This window comes from Suillus paluster, assembly GCF_016628075.1.
Source record: "Suillus paluster strain FC165 chromosome Unknown EDB91scaffold_45, whole genome shotgun sequence".
NCBI classification, from domain to species: domain Eukaryota; kingdom Fungi; phylum Basidiomycota; class Agaricomycetes; order Boletales; family Suillaceae; genus Suillus; species Suillus paluster.
Genome location: NW_024537605.1, coordinates 284,738 through 309,128, shown reverse-complemented (window position 1 = coordinate 309,128; position 24,391 = coordinate 284,738). Strand labels below are relative to the sequence as shown.

At 48.9% G+C, this 24,391-nt stretch overlaps 6 protein-coding genes across 6 annotated transcripts; 1 reads left to right on the top strand and 5 right to left on the bottom strand.

Annotated features, from left to right (window-relative positions):
• Positions 1-202: 202 nt before the first annotated feature.
• EDB91DRAFT_1145567 (uncharacterized protein) lies at positions 203-2,422 on the bottom strand. The gene is made up of 7 exons (XM_041319192.1): positions 2,365-2,422; positions 2,300-2,316; positions 2,087-2,243; positions 1,790-2,032; positions 869-1,738; positions 294-755; positions 203-228 (listed from the first exon to the last, which is right to left on the bottom strand). The coding sequence occupies exons 1-6, from the start codon at positions 2,395-2,397 to the stop codon at positions 606-608; spliced, it is 1,470 nt and encodes a 489-aa protein (XP_041175086.1). The 5' UTR covers positions 2,398-2,422; the 3' UTR covers positions 203-228; positions 294-605.
• An 8,544-nt stretch (positions 2,423-10,966) lies between these two features.
• Positions 10,967-12,060, top strand: EDB91DRAFT_571425 (uncharacterized protein). The gene is made up of 3 exons (XM_041327745.1): positions 10,967-11,618; positions 11,675-11,870; positions 11,921-12,060. Exons 1-3 carry the CDS (start codon positions 11,154-11,156, stop codon positions 11,977-11,979), a joined length of 720 nt encoding a protein of 239 aa, XP_041175085.1. The 5' UTR covers positions 10,967-11,153; the 3' UTR covers positions 11,980-12,060.
• A 3,484-nt stretch (positions 12,061-15,544) lies between these two features.
• Positions 15,545-16,399, bottom strand: EDB91DRAFT_571371 (uncharacterized protein). Its single transcript, XM_041327744.1, has 2 exons — positions 16,330-16,399; positions 15,545-16,277 (listed from the first exon to the last, which is right to left on the bottom strand). The coding sequence occupies exon 2, from the start codon at positions 16,213-16,215 to the stop codon at positions 15,730-15,732; it is 486 nt and encodes a 161-aa protein (XP_041175084.1). The 5' UTR covers positions 16,216-16,277; positions 16,330-16,399; the 3' UTR covers positions 15,545-15,729.
• A 2,062-nt stretch (positions 16,400-18,461) lies between these two features.
• Positions 18,462-19,062, bottom strand: EDB91DRAFT_1013759 (uncharacterized protein; the record flags this gene model as incomplete). Its single annotated transcript, XM_041312462.1, has 3 exons — positions 18,462-18,734; positions 18,793-18,924; positions 18,982-19,062. Coding segments are annotated over 3 exons (486 nt in total), but the record flags the coding sequence as incomplete, so codon positions are not given.
• A 987-nt stretch (positions 19,063-20,049) lies between these two features.
• On the bottom strand, positions 20,050-20,315 carry EDB91DRAFT_1250679 (uncharacterized protein; the record flags this gene model as incomplete). The annotated part of the gene is made up of 2 exons (XM_041323257.1): positions 20,050-20,148; positions 20,199-20,315. 2 exons carry the CDS (start codon positions 20,313-20,315, stop codon positions 20,050-20,052), a joined length of 216 nt encoding a protein of 71 aa, XP_041175082.1.
• Positions 20,316-21,680: 1,365 nt separating this feature from the next.
• EDB91DRAFT_1250678 (uncharacterized protein) lies at positions 21,681-23,754 on the bottom strand (the record flags this gene model as incomplete). Its single annotated transcript, XM_041323256.1, has 4 exons — positions 21,681-21,838; positions 21,895-22,000; positions 23,181-23,561; positions 23,617-23,754. The coding sequence occupies 4 exons, from the start codon at positions 23,752-23,754 to the stop codon at positions 21,681-21,683; spliced, it is 783 nt and encodes a 260-aa protein (XP_041175081.1).
• Between the last annotated feature and the right edge of the window lie 637 nt (positions 23,755-24,391).

The window sequence follows — 24,391 nt, the reverse complement described above, 5'->3', positions numbered from 1 at the left end:
CGTTGTCCACCCTCCTGTCGCTCGTTGCCCCCCTGCTCGTCGTTTTCCTCTCGTCCTGATCATGCTCGCTTTTCTGTTGTCTCGTCATCGTCGTCTCTTACATCAGATCTTCTCCATCTCTCTTTTTCCCTCCATCTCTCTTGATCTCTCTCTTCCTTTTTTAATCGCGAACACCATCTTTATCCCATCATATTTTTGTCAAGTGAGATTTTGCTCGGGGTCGAGATTCTAGTTAGATTAATGTACTTAGTTTAATTCTTTGGTGATTCAGAAATTCAATATTCAGTCTTAACCGTTTTGGTGCATTGTTTGAGGGATCGACAGGGTCACGCGTGTATAGCTTATGTAGGGTGTGTGTGTGGTTGGGGATCGCGATTAGGGAGAAGCTCAGAAGGAAGACTGAATTTGACATGAGAGGGTACCCCGATTACGAAGAACATATGTATTATGTAGACTGGTGGTATTTCACTTGAGACTGTACCCCAATTCAAAAGAACGCTGATGATCAGTTTATCCTGCAACCTATCGGACGAAACCCATAGATGATCGATACATTACGATAACGAAAGAGATCTAACAGAAAACCCAGACATGAACAACATGACTCAGAGCTTCGTTCCAGGCGTCCCAGGAAACGGAGGTATCATCGGAGGGTGAAAGATCGTCTGACCAGGTAAAGCTAAACTTAAATTCAAAGACGGCTCCCCTCCTCTCCCCGTTACCTGCGCATTCCTATCCATCATCAAACGATGAAGCTATATCCAAAAACCAGATTAGAACGAGGCGCATGGTGCATGACGCAAATTGAAATAGAGATAGATAGAAGGTAGAGGGATTAGGAAAAGATAACAAGAATGAAATAACGTACTTGGAGTCGTATGCCGTGAACGGCGTATTTGAGGGAACCGAGTTCTTCATTAAGACGTATACTCTCGTTCGTAAGCGCGATGTCGTTTCGGCGCGCTAGCGAATCGACGGATGCGCTTACAGCGGCTACGGAGTCGCGTAAGCCGCTCAGGGAACCTTCGAGGGAGGTACTGAGATTTAGAGGAGCGACGGGCGTTAATGGCAGTGTTCGTTGCGACATGTGTGGATCTGCGATCCCACTAATCGATCGGCGTGATCGGTGATTCTGGGATTCTGGGAATGGGTGCTCGAGTGGGAAGTAGGGTGCAAGCGCGTCGACTTCGGTATTGGTATTGGTATTGGTATTGGCCGCGGGAAAGATGAAGTCTCCGTGATCTGCGGAAAAAGGTTGTTGGGCTTGATTGGGTGGTCTGAAGGAAGGACCGGGGGAAGCCGAGAAGGGGTGATCGAAGGTGTTGATTGATGGGTGAGTGATTTGGTTTGGGGGGCTTTGGTCTTGGTCTTGGGTGTTTGATCGGTACCATGGGCCGAGGACGGTTCTGAATGTTTGGATTTCTCTTCGCATTGTTTGGATGATAGATTCGAGTGAGTAGATTTTTTGTTTGAGAGCGGCGTTTTCGGAATTTAGGGATGAGATTTGAGTGTTGTTGATGGAGAAGAATCCTTTGATGGCTTCGTATGGACAGGACAGAGCGTGATCATCTGAGAGTCGACGCCGGGGGCCAAACCAGGAACAGCCGTTGTTAGCCTGCGTGCATGGAATTTCATAGTCTAGACACGAGCCAGCGTGTGCTTGGGACTGTGATCTCGGGAACTCCTCGAAGCAAAAACTGCACGTCGCAGACTTGGAAGGACACTCCGAATTGTGAATCTGCTCACTCTTGGTCAGTACATTCGTGAATGAACCGTCGTAGACACATACGCTAAGATCGCTGTACTTGACAGTAACACCACACCCATCGCACTGCGTGGAACGGTAGACGCAAGCGTCTTTGTGCTTACCGAGGTCCTTTCGAAGGATCAACTTGTCGCATTGCTCTTCCGAACAAGGGATCTCGACGTATTGGCAGGCGTCCTTGATATGAGCGGACAATAATTGCCTCTGGAATGTCTGAGTACATCCGGAGACTCGGTTGGGGCATTCGATGATGAGTTCGTCTACGAGCTGAGGTATGTATGTCAGGGTTTTTGCGTACGTTCTGCTATCCGTCTCACTCACGTGTTTAACGATGGGATTGGCCGGCGATAAATCGTCGAGTGAAAGCGAAGAGCGGTCGATGGGACATTGTGGGGAGTGTTGTACGGCTGTTGTTATGCAATCGTGACAGAATGTATGCAAGCATGTCCGAGCACTCGTAGGATTTGTGAACGGGGCACTACGTGGTGTTGTATTAGAACTGAGAAGGATTTGGATTAGAAGTACCGAGCTTACTGGCAGATACAACAGATCTATACGGGCACTGTTAGAGTGACTTTTAATAGTAAAGGTTGACGTACCAGATTGCTATTTGGCTGTTCTACGTAGTCCATGACTTGGATCGGATCATCGATTCGGCGTTTGCTCGGAAATTGGGATTAGGAGAGTATATTTGGCTATGTTAGGACTGGAAGCTGTTGCCAAACAGACAACTACAACCCAAGAATCAGCCTGAAGTTCAAGCAGCACGTAGTACTAAGTACTAGTAGGACTGGCGGATTCTGGAAGTGCTGAAGCTGAAATGCTTGAGGCTCCGGAGTCCGAATGTTCTTGTACCGAATTGACCGTAACAGTGCTTGCTCGGAAGACTATATATGCATGCACAGGATGATTCAGGGTGCACGGAAAGTGGCTCGAGAGACTGGTGACCTCAGACGGAGCAGTAGTCATGATACATGAATTCAATCGTCCACATAACTGCGTCTCTCTCGATTCCTATTTACTTCTGGGCGCCAACGGTTGACCCGTCGGCGGTGGGCGGCTATCTGGCTGTGCAGCGGCCTATATAGGCTATGCAATGATATCCTCGAGGCTCCAGTGCAACCACACAAGCGCCCGCCCGTCCTTCAACTGCATTCTACCACCATCCGACGAGCTTTCCATAGCAAACCAACATCCATCACATCTCCATTACGCTTGACACTCTCCATCGGTTCATAGCTTGATCGTTTACAAGCCTTTTCACAACTAATCTCGGCTCCAGTGCCCAAGCTTTTAGATCCTCGTACGTCGTCCCTCAACATAACCATCGCACAAATGATTTTTAACTGCACCCTCGAACCCAGCTAGTACTTCCCCAAGCTGTTCCATTCCATCACACAATTTGTGTGAAATACTAGCGTCGTGAATGAGTGAGGCTACATGTCAGTATTTCTATCTCTTACCCCTCTTTCGCTCTCTGACCACAACAACAGTTCCTCGATCGCTTGAAGGAACCTGGGAGAGGCTATCCCAGGTCGCTGTCAAGGGTGCTGAATATGACTCCCGGGAACGCCAGCCCCATCCAAAATGTTTGGAAGGAACCCGGGTCGACCTTCTCAACCATATCCACACAATATTAGACAGCAGAGAGAAGAGTCAGCTCATTTGGCTGCATGGCACGGCGGGTGTCGGGAAGTCTGCCGTTGCATTCACTGTAGCTGAAAAGATGAAAAATCTCAAAGTAACAGAGGAGACCACAGTCGAAAAGCGGCTCGGAGGAACGTTCTTTTTCTCGCGCAAGCACACCGAACGCTGCACGACTGGATATTTCTTTGCTACGCTTGTCTACCAGCTCGCCACCACTTTCCCCAGCATCCGGGGGGACGTGAAAAGAGCTATCCATGATAACCCCTCTCTTCTAGACCCCAACAAGTCTCTCCGCGACCAAATGGAGGTGCTTTTTCTCCAACCTCTCCGGAAGCTTAAATCTAGGCTACGCGGGTGTCCACCTTTGACGTTTGTCGTCGATGCTCTTGACGAATGCACGTCCGAACCCGAGCTTGCCGATCTCATCCTTTTCCTTGCACGGGCTCTTCGTGAACCTGATATTCCCCTGACCCACATTCTGGTCACGAGTCGCTCGGAATCGCATATTTGTAAAGCCTTTCAAAAAGACGAGGTGCGGCCGTTGGTCTGCGAGATCCCAGTGACAATTTCTGGGGAGGGCGTTGCTACCATCATCTCGTTAGACGGTGCCGATGTCGACAATGACATCTATGTTTTCTTGCGACATTCTTTTAAGGAACTGGAAAGTCACCATCTTGATTTCCCGCAGCCAACGATTGATCAACTTGAGCGGCTTGCAACTCGAGCAGGCAGACGTTTCATCGTGGCGTCTACGATGATGAAGTTTATCGATGATGAAGACAATGATCCCCACGAACGGCTTCAGCTCATGCTCGAGTTAACCAGCGAGCTACTGCCAGGAACGGAGGTTTACAAGTTATACGACTGTATTCTGTCTACGTGTGCCAACCCAAAGCGTGCATACCTGCACTTGTCCCTTGTTGCTGCCCTCGCAGACCCTCTGCCGATGTCACAAATCGCGAAACTTCTCGGCTCTGGCCTGGGCAGAGATGTGGAGAGAACACTAGTGCAGCTACGGTCTGTCATGGATATTCCTACCGACGGCAGTCTCCCCGTGCATATCTATCACTCGTCCATTCGTGACTATGTTTCCAACCCGTCGAACTGCAGCCTCCCTCAAGTACGCGATATACCATCACCCCACTCCCTACTCGCACATTCCTCTTTCCGCTTGATGATGAAAGAGATTCCAGAAAGCACGGCACTTCTCCGTGCGCTCTCAGAATTGAGGAGCCAGAACCAAGCTATGAAACCCCACGACCCCCAGAGATTACAAGACACATTAGCATTTCTCGTTCGGCCACCGGAGCCACTGTCAGTTCTTGCAGCTCTGATATGGCTTCGGGGAGATCGCAGTTCAGATATGCACCCTTGGCTAGAGTCCGTGGATGGATGTGCCTGGCTGGAGACTCAAGTAGGGCAAGAGTGGCTGGGGACCCAAGCAGGGGAAGGGTGGCTGTACACCCAGGGTGGGGAAGACTGGCTGCACACCCAGAGCGGGCGAGCCTGGTTGTACATCCAGTGCGCGCAACTGGGCACCCGGACAAGGCAGGATGGGCTGCACACCCGGCCTGTGCAAAAGCGGCTGCAGGCCCATAGGCACGGCTGCTCGCCGACCAGGGGCAGACAAAACTTACAGGATAATCGTGGCGTGCTGCCAATTAGAATCAGGCGAGGCCCACTGGAGACCCAGCTACCGCAAGACCCGCCGGAAACTGAGCACTGGAGCTACTGGCTACAGACCAGGGGCGTGCGACGCCTGCATCCCCGTGGCAGGGGAGAGCGACTTCAGAGCCAGAAGGAGCAAGAGTGGCTGCAGAGCCCGGAGGGGCGAGAGTGGCTGCAGAGCCGGGAGGGGTGGGAGTGATTGCTGACCCAAGGAGGGCAGGACTGGCTGCCGAGCCAAGAGGGGCGAGAGTGGCTGCAGAGCTGGGAGGGGCAAGAGTGGCTGCCGAACTGGGAGGGGCGAGAGTGGTTGGCAACCCAGGGAGGACAAGAGTGGCTGCAGAGCCAGGAGGGGGAAGAGTGGGTGGGGTACGAAAAGAGGCGAGTGTGGTTGAGGACCCAGGAAGGGCAAGACTGGCTGCAGACCAATGGAGGGCAAGACTGGCTGCAGACCCAGGGAGGCCGAAACTGGCTGCGGACCGAGCGTGGGCAATACTGGTTGCATATTGCACCGGGGCGAGACTGGCTGCAGTCCCCGGGCGGGCAACACTGGCTGCAGTCCCCAGGCGGGCAACACTGGCTGTGGACCCCACACGGACTAGACTGGCTGCAGAACCATGGCGGGCTGCAGACCCAAGGAGGGCAAGACTGGCTACAGACCCCGCGTGCACGAGACTGGCTGCAGGGCCAGGGAGGGCAAGACTGGCTGCGGACACAGGGAGGGCAAGACTGGCTGCGGACACAGGGAGGGAAAGACTGGCTGCAGACTCGTGGCGGACGAGAATGGATGCAGACCGACGGAGGGCGAGAGTGGCTGCAGACCCAGGGAGGGCAAGAGTGGTTGCAGATTCGTGGCGGGCAAGAGTGGCTGCAGACCCCACATGGACGAGAGTGGTTGCAGACACAGGGAGGCCGAGACTGGCTGCAGATCCAGGGAGGCCAGGACTGGCTGCAGACCGTGCATGGGCTAGACTGGCTACAGACCCATGGCGGACGAGAGTGGCTGAATACCCAGGGAGGCCAAGACCGGCTGCAGACCCAGGGAGGTCAAGACTGGCTGCAGACCCAGGGAGGCCAAGACTGGCTGCAGACTCCGCATGGGCTAGACTGGTTACAGGCCCATGGCGGGCGAGAGTGGATGCAGACCCAAGGAGGCCAAGACTGGCTGCAGACCCAGGGAGGCCACGACTGGCTGCAGATCCAGGGAGGTCGAGACTGGTTGCAGACCCCAGGAGGACGAGATTGGTTGCAGACCCAGAGCGGACGAGACTGGCTGCAGACACCTCATGGCCAAGCATGGCAGTCCACTCCTGCGGCATCTGTCTGGGTGACAATGGAAGACTTCTCGAGCACATTGGAAGCAATTGGCGAATGCATAATTGCCCCAGAAATACCTTTACAACCAGCTTTCGAAGTAATTCAGCAGTTCAAAAGCTTGCCGGATTTCTTGGTGTTTCCGATGTTCCTGGCGTTGAGGGATCACGCCACTTCTTCATTATCAGAAGGTCTTTCCCCACCAGACAGGGAGATCATCCATGCCATGAATGCCTTCATGACTTTTGCAAACGATGCGCAGGAAAGAAGTCAATCAGCTTCTGACGCTCTCAAGTATGCCTGTCAAAACTGGGCCGTTCACCTCTCGCGAGCTCCGAATCCATGGGATGACACACTCAACCATATATTCCACGTTTTCTGGAACCGTCATCTCCTTTCCTGGCTCGAAAGGCAGTGGTGTTTGAAGGGTCTGCGGTCCTGCCTCTTTATTTTATCCGAAGGGCAGATACTTGCCAAGGTGTGAACTCCTTCTCCGAAGGCCAAAACCGCTGTGTTCCCTGCTGACACATCCAACAAGCGCGCGTCAGATGAACTTCGGACCGATAACAATAGCCTACTCGAATTGGTCGTTCCCCATCAAAATGCCCGAAACGAGGCGAGCAGAGCTTGCTTACAGCCCAAGGCAGGCGAGAGCAGCAAGAGCATCAATAAGTAACGCAGTATTCTCCGGTACGATATCACTCCCTTTTCTCGCATTCGACTCTGACAACGTGATATAGTTTACCACTCGTTGTCAATGACATTATCTACAATCACGACCTCTGAGAGTTCTCCTGAGTGTGATACTTACATTCCAAAGCCCGTTCGCACTAGCAAGTTGTTCCGTGACAGCCTCCATTTTGATTGTATAGCTTATGGATGAGAGGTGCAGTGGAGACGACATCGATACTCATACCACCACATCTCCTTTTGCAGCCGTTGCATATTCCTTACCTCTTCCTTCCATTAATTTGAACCATTTATCCCCGCCTTCTTAGCAAGCTATTGTAATATATGTATTATGGTCATTTCGTAGACTAAAAAAGCAACTGACCTGAGAACACATCTGAAAATTGTCGGTCTCAATGCTAATCATCTTGCTGACCGCCTTCGGCAGTCAGCCCTGTACACGGATAATCTCATACATCCTTTAATGTGAAGTTGCTAAGCGTCGGAGATATACTTCACGTTCAATGGTGGGTCGCATATGCCCTCAAGTGCGAAGCGAAAGCTCCCCGAGCAGGTTTAGAGTTCTGCAAGAATAGGTCAACGCACGCTCGTATCCGCTCTACATCGACATTATATCTTTGCAAAAGAAAGTTGCACTTCCGTCACACGCTCCTCGCACTCGGTGCCTTTGCCACCAAAGCTCTTCGCCAACAAGCTCTCGATGCAAATACCACGTTACTTAATCAACTTGGCTGACTTGGCTGAAAACTGTTTTCTCTCTCTCCTGCAACATTCACTTGGCATATCTTGATTTTTTTAGTGCAAACTATAATAAAATATGTATGTTAACAACTTTTTTCTGAACATGTTGAAGTTGAAATATTGGCAAAGTGTGTCAACTTCTGCAAAATCACTTAAGTGCGAGTTAAGTCTGTTTAAGGCAGCTTAAGTAACGTGGTATTTTACTGATGTGCTTTGGCACGCCGCTTCTTTTTTGGAGACTCTAGAACAGGAATCGGAGATGCCGGTCTTTTGCGACTGCGTGTATTTGTTGCTGGTGACTTGGGTTTCGAAGATGCGCCCGAAGCTGAGTTGAAACTGGGAGTCCTTGCGGGCATGGAGGATCGAGGTTAACTGACAACGAGAGAGGGTGACAACTAGCCGTACAGTGCGCTGCACACATCGAATTTAAATATATATGCATCAGTTGGTGGTATGTTGACAGGCGCCCTCTGATAACGACCAATATCCATCTGAAACTAGTTTATGAGGACTATCGTCATACAGCACTGCTTGGTACTTGTTCAAGAACGTTCATACCACATTCATACCTCATCGAGCTTGATTTTGACATCGGATAAGTGCAAGTAGGGAGGCACAATATTCATCTGAAACTAGCTGGCATTCGGCCGTCAATCGTTTCCTATTGGGGTACTAGACCACCCGCGGATACCCAACTTTAGCAAGCCCTCTGACCCGTACCCGTGCGGGTGAGCCATCCGTGCCACCCGCCACCCGTACCACGTTCCATCCGCGGGTGGTACCCGGGTGGGTACCCGGGTAGCCCTCACCCATGTCACACCCTACTTGTAAGGCTGGATCAACATTACAAGGCGCCCCAAGGCTTCTGAAAACTCCAATTCTGACCATCTTCGAGCAGCCTGGTGCCTGTCTGGCATGGCGGAGAAGTTCTCTACAGGGTATATTCAGCCTTGGTGAAGGACGCGAGGCTGGGGGGGTCTTGCCGTTCCTGGGAAGGCCTTACCAGGCTGCGCCACATTTGCTGATGTAGTACCCCGGCTCCAAGGACCAATATAGATCCAAGTACTTAACAGCTTCGACTCGTATTGATCCTTTAATTTAAATCTTCGTGCGTCGTCCCTCGATATAACCGTATGATTGCTAACACCAACATCGAACCAAGCTAGTAGCTAGTATTACTTCCTTGAGTTATTCCATTCCATTTCTATCACAGCCGGCGTCACGAATGAGTCAGGATCAATGTCAGTACTTCCATCTCTTATCCCTCTCTCGCTCTCTGACCACATTAACAGATCCTCGATCTTTTGAAGGAACTTGGGAGAGGCTATCCCAGGTCGCTGTCAAGGGTGCTGAATATGACTCCCGGGAACGCCAACCCCATCCGAAATGTTTGGAAGGGACCCGGGTCGACCTTCTCCACCACATCCACACACAATTAGACGACCGAGAGAAAAGTCGACTCATTTGGCTGCATGGCACTGCGGGCGTCGGAAAATCTGCCGTTGCGTTCACTGTAGCTGAAAGGATGAGAGGTCTAAAAACGACAGAGCAGACGAATGTCGAAAAGCGTCTTGCGGGGACATTCTTTTTCTCGCGCAAGCACACTGAACGCTGCACGACTGGATATTTCTTTGCGACACTTGTCTACCAGCTCGCCACCAATTTTCCCAGCATCCGGGAGGACGTGAACAAAGCCATACACGACAATCCCGCTCTTCTAGACCCCAATAAATCTCTCCGCGACCAGATGGAGGCGCTCTTTCTCCAACCTCTCAGGAGGCTTCGATTCAGATTGCACGGGTGTCCGCCTTTGGCATTTGTTATTGATGCCCTTGATGAATGCACATCCGAACCCGAGCTCACCGATCTCGTCCTTTCCCTCGCACGGGCTTTGTGTGAACCCGATCTGCCCGTCACCCACATTCTGCTCACGAGTCGTTCGGAATCGCATATCTCTAAAGCCTTTCAGACGGCCGAGGTACGCCCGCTGGTGTGCGAAATACCAGTGAAAATTTCTGGCGAGGGCGTTGCTACCATCATCTCGTTAGACGGTGCCGATGTCGACAACGATATCTACATTTTCTTACAGCATTCATTTAGAGAGCTAGAAAATCAGCATCCCGATTTCCCGCAGCCGTCGAGGGATCAACTCGAGCGGCTTGCAAGGCGAGCAGGTAGACGTTTCATCGTGGCGTCCACGATGATGAAGTTTATCGATGATGGAGACAATGATCCCCACGATCGGCTGCAGCTCATGCTCGAGCTAACGAGTGAGTTGCTACCAGGAACGGAAGTCTACAAGTTATACGACTGTATCCTCTCAACATGTGCCAACCCCAAGCGGGCATACCTGCACTTGTCCGTCGTGGCTGCACTTGCGGACCCTTTACCGATCTCACAGATATCGAAACTTCTCGGCTCCGGCCTCGGCAGGGATGTGGAGCCAGCACTGATGCAGCTGCGGTCTGTGATGAATATTCCTACAGACAGCACTCTCCCCGTGAATATTTATCACTCGTCCATTCGTGACTATGTTTCCGACCCATCAAACTGCAGTCTCCCACAAGTATGCGATATCCCATCACCCCACTCCCTCCTTGCTCGTTCCTCTCTCCGCTTGATGATGAAGGAGATTCCGAAAAGCACGGCCCTTCTCGATGCGCTCTCGAAGTTGAAGAGTCACAGCCCTGCTACGCAACATCATGGTCCCCATAGATCACAAGACTCCTTCTCCTTCTTCGTTCGGCCACCGGAGCCACTGTCAGTTCTCATATGTATGCTACGGCTTCGGGGAGATCGCAGTCCAAATTTGCGATCCTGGGTAGAGACCCTGGATGGGCATGCCTGGCTTCAGACCAAGGGAGGGCAAGACTGGCTGCAGACTGAAGGAGGGCATGACTGGCTGCAGACCCGAGGAGGGAAAACTTGGCTGCAGACCTGGGGGAGGCAAGACTAGTGGTGGATTCAGCAGCACAGATCAGGCCGTGCCGTTTCAGAATGGCTTGAGACCGGGAGTGTGCCAGAGTGGCTGCGAAACTCACGCGGGCGAGCTTGGCTGCAGACCCCACACGGGCGAGCCTGGTTGCAGCTTCCTGGCGGAGGAGCCTGGCTACAGACCAAGGGAGGACGAGACTGGCTGCAGACCCGGGCAGGGCAGGACTGGCTGCAGACTCAGGGAGGGGAAAACTGGTTGCAGACTCCATTCGGGCAAGGTTGGTTACAGACTCCGGCCGGCCGGGCCTGGCTGCACACCCTGTGCGGGCGAGACTGGCTGAAGACGCCCCATGGCCAAGCATGGCAGTCCACTCCTGCGGCCTCTGTCTGGTTAACAATGGAAGAATTCTCGCGCACATTGCAAGCAATCAGCGAGTATATCGTTGTCCCAGAATCCCCTTTACTGCCAGCTTTCCAAGTGGTCCAACAGTTCAAGACCTTGCCGGATTTCTTGATGTTTCTGACGTTTCTGGTATTAAGGCGCCGGGACCATTCCACCTTTTCATTATCCGAAGGTCTTTCCCCACAAGACAGGGAGGTCATCCGCGCTATGAATGCCTTTATCACTTTTGCAAACGAAGCACAGGAACAAAGTCGATCAGCTTCCGACGCCCTCAAGTACGCATGTCAACACTGGGCCGTCCATCTCTCCCTTGCTCCCAACCCATGGGATAACATGCTCACTCATACATTCCAAGCTTTCTGGGATCGTCACCTCCTTTCCTGGCTCGAAAGGCAGTGGTGTTTGAACGGTCTACGGTCTTGTCTTGTTGTTTTATCTCAAGGGCAGAAACTTGCAAAGGTCCGTGTATTTCCTCTTTGTATGTGATTTGCCCTTTGATAACCTATTATTGTCAGCTTGGATCCGCTCACGCACAGGCCAACCAAGTACTGTCAACCATTGATCCCAACTTTGATATCAATAACGCTCGAATCCGCGACCGCTACCTGACTAACACGCCTGCAATGAGACAAGCAGAACTTGCAGCCCAAAGGCTGGAGAGAACTGCAAGACTGCCAGTAAGCAATGCAGAATTCTGTGGTATATTTTACGGTACGAGATCACTTTCTTTTCTCGCATTCGAGTCTGAAAGTGGGGTATAGTTTGCCATACATTACTAAAAATATTACGTCTAAGCGCCGATGAGGGATCTACGGGTTAATATCGACTTCTATCGTGCTTCTTGAGCAGCAACACACTCCAAAAGGTCGCACGCACTGGCAGGTTATTCCGCCAGAGCTTCTGTGGTTGTAGTCTGATGAGGAGACTGTATTAAGGAATTTTTCATTTTGTAGACGTAGCTTTTCATCGACGAGTGTGTCGCATGTTCCTTCTCTTTTTTTTGACCTGCGGCAGACATGATTCGAACTCTCGTATTACCACACGGTGTCTATATCACTACCTACACTACACAACTTTACCTCACACGACCAGCGATACGCCCATGCCCAGACTTCGACCTGGCATGCCCCCAGCCTCACGGAGGACATCTGAGATCTTAGGATTTCGCCCTGTCCGCCCCAGTCGCCCCTTCCGCCGCGCGAATGCTTCTGCTAGTCGTCCGATATGAAGGGGTCAGAGATTTGCTTCACCAGTAGGCGCGATGATGATGGGGATTGTTCTTATACAGCAGTCGATTTAGGAGTGTGCACTGAGGGGGAAAAGATCCTGGACCACAGGTAGGAGGAATGACATACATAGTCTTTCTGAAGCCATTTTGCGATTTGATGAATATATCTCGTGCTTTTATGTTCTCAGAAGGGTTCGTGAAAATAGCAAGGGCAGCGCATTGAGTAGACGCCGGCTCCGTGATTACCCAACGGCTGATGTCGAGACAAATTCCAGGCGTCGAAAATCATTGTATTCCTCAATCGTACAGACTCCGTGGATTTTCACTGCTAGGCAGTCCATCGATGAACGGCGAAAAGGCTGAACGTGCTGAGATGAATGACGACGAAGATGGAAACGCAGGTGAGTGCGCTGGAGGAGAACGACCAAGGAGAGAAGAATATCTTTGTGCATTCCCAACTTCTTCCAGGCATCTCAGGGTTCCGTCTCCACGGCTGTCCAGCCACGCACATCTCGCGGCCTCCTACGTGGGTTTTCAGCCATTCCTTCCTAAAAGTCCAAACGACATGCTCCCACAACCATCATTTTCCCCTGCACAGCACGGTCATTCGACCGAAGACGGTGTGACTGAATATGTGCAGCAAGTGATGGCAGAGCTTGGGTGTCGCTGCGGACAAATCTGAACGGGCATAATGGGTGGGGGACAAGATGCGGGGCGATACGACGGGACAAAACGCCAACGGGTGACGAAATCGACATCCTTTTTTTTAATGTACAAGCTGAGAGCGAGTTGGCGAAGGGCTTTGGTGGGAAAGGCACCGAGTACGAGAAACGTGTGATAGAAATCTGAACGGTGGGTCCTGTGGTGCAAAGAGGTGATGCAGATGTAGAGAGAAATTCAAGCGTGCGTCGACGTATTCCTCAGAATGCTAAACTCGCTCAAAGAACATTGCACATGAGCATAGACCCTTCAAACGATAAGTACGTTTCACGCCCGACACCTTTACGTCCGACGCCTGAAAGGGGGAATGAGTCGACTCTTCTCTTGGTCGTCTAATCTGGGGATGTGGTCGAGAAGGTCCATTCGGGTCCCATCCAGGAGTTCATATCCAGCACCCTTGAAAGCGACCTAGTACGACCCTCCCGAAATCCTTCAAACGATCGAGGATCTACTAATGAGGTCAGAGGGCGAGAGAGGGATAAGAGATGGAAATACTGACATCCATCCCGACTCATTCACGACGGTTATAACTTGTGACGCGAGTTGTGTGATGGAATGGAACAGCTCAGGGAAGTACCGGCTGGGTTCGAGCTTGAGGGTGTGATTAGAAATTATGTGAGTGATGGTTATCTCGAGGGACGACGCACGGAGGTTTGAACGAAATGATCGATGCACAAGCTGTTACTAGAAGCTACATGCTGGAGCCGAGATAAGTTATGAAAAGGTTTAGGACCTTTAGGTCGCCCAAAGATGAATTACTGGATGACACAAGGTTGCTGTAAATGTTGATATCATTGCGTAGCTGTTATGGGACTGCATAGTTAAACCGTTGCGCGTATTATAATCAGTCGTCCTACTGAGGGACGTGTGGTTGTAGTCATCTGTTTGGCAACAACTTCCATTCCTAACACAGCCAAACATGCTCATCACGCAGTGAAGCGCTTGGGCTCGTGCGTTCCACATAACAGCAATACCACGCTTCGAAGAGTCGTACTCAGATCTTGCGACCCGCGTATGATTTTTTTTGACCCACTCACCATTCCATCTTCATTTTAGTGTGTTTTGATCTGGACTCTCCTTCAGGCTCAAGGTCTGCGCACGGGCCACGGCCCAGATAAGAACGCGCTTAGAAGATCTGTTCTCTCCTCGATTCCGATATTTAGTTTTATCTTCATTCATTCACTTCTCAGAATCACTGCTTCGAGCACAGAACTGGCGCCTTGGTCCAGTACCAAACCGGCATAGCTAGCCCTTTCCACACACAAGAACTTCAACCGTACTAGGTCTCTCCGAGCCAGAGCTGACCTTCATGCAGCTTTTCCGACTCCCTCCACATTATAGAGCGTAAACACAAAGGTAGTCGTTCCTTCTTTATCACGGACAAACCGTTGATTCCTCGTTCCTGGCCCCTTATCATATTCAGGATCCCTTCAAAATTTGAAAGACTTTGTGAGTGAACCAGACACTATCCGATTTCCGAATAATGTTTGGTTCGCTCAAAAAGCCTTTCGGTAATTCTCACAACGCTACTGTGAACTAAACCCGATGGCGTGTAAGTGAACTTTGACCGGCACAACGGTGCGTTCTGTGGTTTCTAAGAAGCATGCGCGACTCACTGAAGCAGAACTTCTCCCATATACTACCCCTCCAAAATACGTGAGGTGTTTTTCGACCTTTTCAATTGTTTACGTTCTAGATCGATGCTACGCAAGGTCCAGCTCAGCCTTTCAGGACATCCGAGTCCAGGGAACGTCTAATTAATATTGACGCCAACACCCAAAATAATCACCTTGTTCATGTGTTCATATCAATTCAATTCACTAGTTCTTATTCTGACCTCTATGCTCTCATGTGGTCACATCCGCGACATCTCATCATCTCGACGCTGCAACTCTAGTATCCAGTAGGCAGACCCAATAGAAGGAAGATAGCCGCCCTTTCTGTGTTAGGCTGCGACTCTAGCAACGCTCCAGGCGAAATTCTCATCACGCGCAGGGCCTCAGTGTTTTGCTAGGAGTTCCTGCAGCACAGGACAAATGGGTATGTCTTCCTCGTGCATCTTTCCAATGGCTGGAGTCTGATAATCTCTGCAGACATTGTATTTTGCCCAGCGGCCTGAACGAGCACATCAGCAGCACGCCCAAGTACTATAGCCACTACCTCGGCACCCACACCGGGTGCAGCAGGCCCAGTCAGTCCCGCTATCATTATCTACAACCCCACACGTTGAATTCGTTTCTTGGTGTTTATTGACTGTTTCTCCGCTCGATACGCTGATTTATAGACGCAGCACAGACATTTCATTTTAGTTCCTTCCTTCGTTGTTAGTTCATTGCAAATCTCATTTACTACGCGCTTTGCACGTCGTAATTCTCGATCGGATCGCGACTCGGCGTAGTGCGTACTTCATAATGAATTATTAATGATAACCCTTCAAGTGGAAGCACGCAATACATGCAGGCTGGTGTATATGATATGTACTGTGGCTAGTGCGATATAATTGCCCGTGTGCGAAGGGGTTTATTCGCTGGAGGTTGACTCGGAGAACAGCGCGGGCAATTGTAAGAGCTTGACAACCGTTGAAAGCAATGACATGTGGGAGCCGAAGTAATTGCATGCGGTTTACGCCGCACGGCCGGATAGGGACCCAATAATAAAAAGCAAAAGAGTGTGAAATGGCCGTGGTTCAGGCAAATAAGCGCATTTCCTTGCGAGGTCTTTGTCACTGCAGGTCGTCATAGTCGCGAAGCAAAGGAGTGCAGAATAGCAATAAGAACGCCAGGAAAAGAGAAGTAGTTGACGGCGAACTATGCTCGCAGTCTTGTCCTTGGAGAGCATAGTGTACAGCTGCCTATGTGTAAATTTAAAGAGACGAAACTGCAAGCAGTTTACTGGGGAGCGAACATGATGCAGTTGACGGGCAAAAGAGACAAAAGTCAAGCATGTCATCGGCAGTCGGCATTGTCCAACAAGGCTTGCCACCGAGCCGCCAGCAATTTGATACAGAGATGTGCAGGAGAGAGCGTGTTCTTCAGAAAGCTGATGAGCCGGGGACCAAACCAGGAACAGCCATCGTGGTCTAGACATGATGGAGTGTGTGTTTGCCATTGTGACCTAGGAAATTCCCCAAAGCATGATTTGCAAGTCGCAAACTTGGAAGAACTACGAATCTGCTCATGCGCGGTAAGTAGATTGCGGATAAATCGTTGTGGAGACACATACTTGCTGTACTTAATGGTCGCATCACACGCGTTGCGCTGTGTCGAACGGAACACGCAAGTGACTTCGTACTTACCAATGTCCTTCCCAAGGATCAGCTCGTCGCACTACACTTCACAACATGTCCTGAATGTGAGTGGACAAGAATAGCCTCTAGAATATCTGCGTGCATCCCGAAACTCAATTTGGATATTCAATTGTAAGCTCACCCGTAGGCTGAGGCGTAGTATGTCAGGGATTGAACCTATATGTTGTTAAGTATTTGACTCACTCACATGCTTCATGATTGGGGGTGTTGGCGATAGACCTTCGAGTGAAAGTGGGGACTGGTTTAGACAAGAGTGCTTGCGCAGATACTGTGATGAGAAAGTATGTCCGGGCGGTCGTATGATTTGTGAACAGGGCACTCGATGATTGGGTGTTAGAACTGAAAAGATGGGCAGTAAGGGTTTGTTTGGCCATGTTAGGAATGGAAGTTGTTGGCAAATAGACAACTACTGACGCCTAGTAGACTCGGAGTCGGGAGACTCTGTGAATATGCAATTCCCGCTACCTTCAGCTAGGGCATGCCGTGTTTTTAGAGGAAGATGACTCTAAAGTACCATACAAACTGGTGACCTCACAGACCGAATTCTACATCCTAGTTAATATTGATTAATAGTAGTGTGTTCAACGATCCTTGGTTTTGGTCACACAAGAAATCTTTCTTGATTTATAAGTATTCAACCTCTGGAGACTAGCGCGCCAATCGTTGAATTGTTGAATCACTGAGGCCTGGCGGTGGTCTGGCTGTGCAGTGACCCACGTGGGCAAGCAATGTCGGAAATTTCTAATTTAGATTTCAACGCCTTGCAACGCGTTTCAATGCCCAAATGCAGAGCCTGTCTTTAAAATAGGTTTCTATAATAGAGTCGTTATTCTCATGATCATTTAAATGACGGTTGCAAGAACGGTTGCCACAGCATGGCAATGAATGACGAGTCATGACAATTACGACCACAACATTGCATCACGTGGTAATCGAGATCGCCATCATCGTCACAACAGTCATTCCAAGTTCATTCAAATGGACAGTCAAATATTGCAATCACAATGCAGTTGTAGAAATCATATTGTAACACCAGTATATTTCTTTGTCAGATGAATTGCAATTTAGTACTAATACAGGATGCAACTATTTAATTGTAATAATAAAAGTAATCCAAAGGTCCGAGAGTGAACTGCAAGGAGGCCTCAAAGACCACCCCAAACGGTTCTGATGGTCTCGACCCCATAATTTTGCTTGTCTGCGCAAATCATGATTCTGTGGTCTGAATGATGAGGCTATTAGCCTATCTGGAAGACGAACATAACAGAAAAAAACATACCTTGATAACACCGGCAAACTAATACTCCACTTGAAGGCAGCAGGATGGAGGATCCCAAAATGCGAAGTTGAATTTAAATGTTCCATGCCACCATTTAATGAGTCTAAATAAAGAGGGTGACTTGAAGTGAGATTGAGATGGAATTGAGAGGAACAGTCTTCTTACAGTTGTTGGTGTTGACATCATAGAGTTCGTTGAACAACAGAAGAAAGTCTATCAAGTGGGAGAAGGAATTCGTGACAATGCAGTGGGAGAGAAAGGAAAGACGGAGTCTAATTTGGGTACTATTAGAGCACTTTATTCAGGCTCCAATATCGTGGGACTTGAATAATAAACTGTCAGGTGGCTCCCACTAGTATGATGAGGATCAAGTAGATAATAGAGCTAAAGAATTATTGAATGAGCATGAAAACATAAGTGCAGGAATGGATAATCAAGAATGGTTCATGTCAGGGATAACAATGATCAACAAAAACGGATGATAATGAGGTACTAATATTTGCGAGACTGAGTTGCACGAGAAGTTGCTTGGTGAGTTGCTGCCTTCTTCCCTCTAGTTTTTGCCCACCCTCGTCCACTGGCACTACCTCCCGCATCCTGTATCACCTCAGCAACTTGTGGATCGATGTCAGCAGCCTCTGGTATGATGTCAGATGCTTCAGGTTCGGAATCCCTCGCAGTGGTGCTTAGGGTGGCAGCAGCTGCAATATCAGGTTCCGGATCAGCAACTGGACACATTGCAGATGACAGAGCCGAAAGGTTGGATTGGTCATCCGAATCGCTATCCATGTCCAGTGCTGCTAGTGCACGATCAATGGCGTCCGTATGATCCTCTTGTTCGGCTGAATCGAAGGCGGGTCCTTTTGCGGCCTTGAAAACATAGTTGTTGATATTAGCGACAATTGATAGGATGTGCCTCGTGGCCCATTTTGCAATGAGAACTTTCTTGTAGTTGTAGAAGAGATTTTTGTAGCTGATATTCAACTTCTTCCCAAGGCCAGAGCCTGAGAACTCGGTGTCCGGTGAAAGTAGAAATATGGCCTGCAACAACACACGAAGACTGAGGCTCAAGTTATCAATGATGGTGACACTGACTTACAATAACTGCTGCCCACGCTATCGATCCTGGGGTGATTTGGTGGACACTCCACTTAAGAGAGTTGGTATGTGCACCACCACCGCTCGAGCCTTGGTGGAGCGAGGTAACACCACATAATGAAGCTTTGAGAATCTAGATAATAAAATTGCATTCAGTAAGATAGATCATCAATGTGATAGTAAGACTTACTCGGGCTAATAGCTTCCAGTTCCCAAACACTGTCTTCAGCGACTTGTCTTCCTTCAATCCTGGAAACAATACTGGCGGAAAAGGCTTGTACGTCTGATTTGTAGCAGATGTCACCCCATGTTATGACCAACGTTCACCAATAATGATGAAGGCGAGTTCACAACCACTAGGACTCGGTCAAAGATGATGAGGAACAGGATAGTATTGAGCGTGAACGTCTAAGTCACTACAACAGTAGAAACGAAGAGGTTAAGTCTAAGGAGCTCTTACGCTAACTACCCTACTTTTATATATAACATTGAGTAGGAGTCTGAAAGAAATCAGCCAATGAGAAAAGAGTCGTACGATACTGCAGATGAGTAAGTATGACTTCATGACATATAAGCGACTGAGTAAGACGGTTACTAAATAGAAACCCAAGATCCGACCGGTTCTTCTTTAGGAAGCGAGATTGTTCTAGCCCGTGGAGTAGGGGAGCCAATCGGAGAAGCAACGGGTGACATATGACGAGGAGTCACGTGACCAGCTCAGGTACTGGAAGTAGCCGAAGGAAAACCGAGAAATGAAAAATGGTTCATATTAGGAATTCGTGACACCCCAAGTAGCTGTTGTATTTCAGGGATAGTGGCTCTCTCGAAGTTGGGGTTGGTGAAATACTTTGACGGAAGGTTGAAGATATCACCAGCAACACCACGAAGCTTCTTGATTTCATTTGTGCGGGCATCGGGAATACTTTTCAGTACCTAAGACAAGGATGTTGTAGCGTCAGTGACATGACAAGTTGAGGAATAACAAACTACATACAAGATCACTGAAATAAGAGCTTTCCATCATCTTGTGCAACGATTCAGGGAAATGTTGGTAAAGTTCATCTAAGAAGGCAGAGTCCTGCGTTGCTGCAGTCGCATATCGGTCAGGGCTATCAAATGAAGTTGGAGATTCCGGAAGCTTCTTGTTGAGAAGCTCGCTACTAGGAAACATCTCAACCATCATGCCATACTTACGAGCATAGATGGTGATGGTGTCTTCGTACATGCTAAGTTCGTGCTGAGTGTCTGCATGCCGTTTTCATTTGGGCTTCTCAGCATGCAAAGTCTTGTTTTCTTCCTTGATAGACCTGTTCTCTTCCTGAAGCCGCTGCATTTGAACCTGCAGCACTTTAAGTGTCTGAAATGAATCAAGTTAGTAAATGTTCCGACAAGCGAATTATGTCTTACCTCTAGGAGCTCCCCTTTAGAAGCGCTGGGGCCTGGAATAGAGATGTGGCTAGGATCGCCATCCCAATCATCAAAGTCACTCTCTGTGTCTGAGTACAACCGTGTAACGTGCGACATGTCCATCCGGAATCACTTTGGACAAGGATATTGTTGGATGGGAAGGCGACACAAAATCAGTCAACTAATACAACACTTTAAATAATACTATGCCTACCTCATGCACGCTTGACGTAATATCACTCACAGCAGCTTTACACATCCATAGTCGTAATGGAAACCTTGAAATGTTCTAATCCCCTGCTAATCAAGACATATTGGTTAGCACTCCATCAATTGTAAGCGTTGAAATATGTACCACAAGTAATAGAACATGCACAAATGGTGCATAAATTAAATGATGCTGTCCAATGTTTGTAATAGCTGGGTTGCACATGAAGGGTCCAGGCATAATGTACCAGCGAGGCATTGCCACAGGTAGTTGGGCCAGGTAATGATGTGCAGGGTAGATTATAGACAGTTGTTAAGGTCGTGCTCAAGGGAGAGGTTACTCAAAGGGCTTCGGCTTCAGCTCGTGCGCTGCGCCCCTTACCCAAGTACATGCCCTTAATTTCCAGGGGACAGAGGGGAAGTCCAACGGAAGTCCGGGGAGTTCCGGAGGACAGAAGTCGGTGGAGTTCAGCGGAACTCCAGAAGACTATATGGGGATGGAGTAAGGCTACTACGGAAGTCTGGAGTAGAAACAGAACAGAGGTTAGACTACCCTAAGGTAGAGCCAGAGAAGTAGTCCTAAGGTTTAACCCCTAAGACTTGGAGGTGGACAAGAGGTGAGACTCAAGTCCGGAGATTGCAGGAATGAGCAGAACTAAGATGATATTTGAACTGAGGAGTTCTGGAGTATTACAGAGGTTTATATACTGTAGGTATCATGTAAGTAAATCAGTCAGCAAAGGTAAGGGCTATGTATGAAGCATGTGGAAAGTCTATTACTAAGTGTAACGGATCAAAGCAGTGAAGTTGGAAATGAAGTAGGAATGGACAGATCAATAAGCATAGCGGAAAAGACATAAGCGGTGACCAGAGCAATAGCTAATCTAAAAGGAGTTAGGGGTGAGTGTGGAGATGAAGGCGGAGCGCCGGGTGGAATAGTAAGACAGAGGACCAGAGTTCAATGAAGTAGATCTGGAATTCCGGATCCGGAGGTACAGGATATGACAACAGTCCTATGAAAAGCACATTGTGGCAGATAGCGAGTAATATTAGTACAAGCATCAGTGGATGGTTTTGCAAACACGAACATCATTCATGGCAGGGCTTGATGCTTGACGATGGCATCTGAACCAGCGACCCGCCCTTCGGCTTCACCTCCTCCGCCTACCTCACCTCTGCCTCTTTCTCAATCATACCTAGCAACATATTACACCTGCACTGCAGTTCCTGTGGCATCCAGCTCTTGAAAAACCAATCAAAGCGGAATACAGGAAACTAGTGGTTGAGCCGGCAGAGGTACCAATCTGCTTCCTCGCTATAGACCTTGCCTTTTGTGGTCAGATAGTTAGGCTCGAGCTCTTGCATGGGGTAGCACACCAGGGCGATCTTCTTCGCAAGTAGAAATTCAAGGTTTGACCACTTGTTCTGCTTGACTTCACACCCCGATTAGCAGATGTTGTCGTCACCCCCAACACAAGTAGAGGCGCACCTGTTCCAGTAGTGTCTGTGGACACGCAGTAGAAGCCAGATGGCGAAAAATGTGCAACAGTCGTGTTGTACACATGACCAGAGAAAGTCATTGATAGAGCAACGTTCTAAGTGGATGAATATCAGCATCGAATAACAAAAGCATGAAGAGCGTAGATCCTCGCCTTAAGGTCACGGATCTAGAGGTGGACAGCTTATGAGTGAACAGCACAAGGGTCATATGAAGGGCAATGACACACAATCACAGTTTTGCCAAAACCAATTGCTATCCTATAAAATGACGATGTCAGCAGTGGTCAGGTTGATGGCAAGACCGCCAGCACGCATTGTCAAAAGGAAGGTAAACTTGTCGTTGCCAGGCTTGTTGTATTCATCGATAGCTACAATTCGATCATAATAATCCTTGAGGCCGCACATATCGAGACACTTGTCAACACTGAAAAAGATACTGGGAGCAATGAAAACTCACTATTCTTCTAATTTGGCCATGGATGGCAAGGGTGCACAAAGAATGTGTGTGAGGAGCGACATCTATGGTGATGGAGCAGGTGAAAATGGAGCGGCAGGTGGTGAAAAGAAAAGCGGAGGAAGAGAGTCGTTGTGGACAACAGAACAACAGGGAATGATGGATGTGGTACGAGGACAAGAAGGAGTGTACCGCATCCGCCGCTTGCGCAAGGTTCCTTTGCTCATGCCTCGTTACATTGGAGCCAGGGTGCTGTGCATCATAGTGATCCCATATGTTAATACAAATCAGACTTGTCGAAGAGACACCACACTCACCAATCAAATGCGCACCACATGCCCTGCCTGCAGATGCATTTCCTTCACACAAAGGAACATGTCAGTATCAACCATGTTGACAACAAGGTAATCGAGGTTTTCGTCATGCACTAGAAGTGCCCCGCAAAGGATTGACCTGACAGAGAAGAATTCTGCCTGTGCCCGTGGTTTTGCTCAAACCCTAAAAAGGTTGAGATGCTTGTCTTTTCGAAGTTGTGGACCTGTGGGAGCATCATATGGATGGACAAGAGCAAGTGGAAACACATCCTTTCCAACTGGGCACTCAAAAAGGAATAGCAGGTGTCCAAGGATGACCTTTTACTTGGTCTGGATGAACACGCAATCAAAATGTGGTGCATTAAAGAACCGTGGACTGCAGTGAAGGTAATCTGTGTGTTGTCACCAATCTACCATCGACTCATAGTTGACTCGCAGATATCGACACTTGATGATCTGTTGTGTTATTAGTGTAGTATCAAGGGTTACTGAATAAAACAAACTTACTGTGTGATTCGATGGGAGATGAACTCTTTTCCCGTCTGGCAGGGGTATGTTACTTGCAGGTAGAAATACATTTAAAAACGAGTTCAGTTTGACACGGAAGTTAGTAAATGTGTCGTCATCCTGGTGAGCATTCTCAATGAGACTAAAGGCCTGTGGAGCTTGCCTCGACCCAAGTTTCACATGCATAGACCCATCCAAAGGGATGAAATCATGTATGATAGGGTCTGACTCGGAGTCAGCATCATCCTCATTTGTGTTGTCGTCGATGTCATCGGCGTCATTTACTTGGTCCTGTGATGTCACCTTTACATATTCATCCAAGTCGAAGACTTGACGATGAATGTCATCCGCAACGAGTAGCCAGTGGTCTATATGAAGAATCTGTAATTATGATACAAGATCAGTAGGTAAATGAAAAAGTAGCCATGTACCTCACCTGTGCTGCAAAGTTCTTAAAGTTGGTCCAGTTCTGGTATGAGTCCTTCAATGGCCCATGCATTTGTTCGTTTGGCTTCGTATTGTAGTTCCTCATGGCTCCTTTGGCCTCAATATCATTGAATAGATGTGTAGTCATATGGAGTTTAGGAAAACTCCAATTCTTGTCGTCCTCCTGGTCAGTTGCTGTCATATACCAGATCCGACTGCTCCGATACTGATATCCGCCCCACTTTCCGACCCCCTCCACCCCATCCATCCTCCGCTCCGCTCTACCACAAAACCCGCATTCCGCCCTACACTTCCACTCAACCGCTCAACCGGTCCCCTTCCATAAACCTCTCCATTCAACTGGATCCCTTTCCCCTTTTAGACATATACTTTCCCCTTCGGTACATAGACTCTTACTTCTGGATCACCGGTAATTCCTATTACCGCCCGATTGCTGATCCGATGCATACATATTGATATCCGCTCCGACTTATGTCTTCACCTATGTAAAGTACTTACAAATTATATCCTTGGTACATAGCTTTACTACATAGTTATCCTGATCACTGCCTCACATAAAAGTATATAACATATCCTGTACTTAGATATGTTTCCCTAGTCTTAATATTACTTGTCTTCTCGCAGTTACACCTTGTTAGAATTCTCAGTAGGACCTTGCCTCCTCTGGACACAAGTCTCAACTTGTCGTCACCTCCGACCCTCCGATCCCCCGCTCCGACTTAGAGCTGAGCTCTAAGTCTTTTCCATATACTCCGCCCCTATCC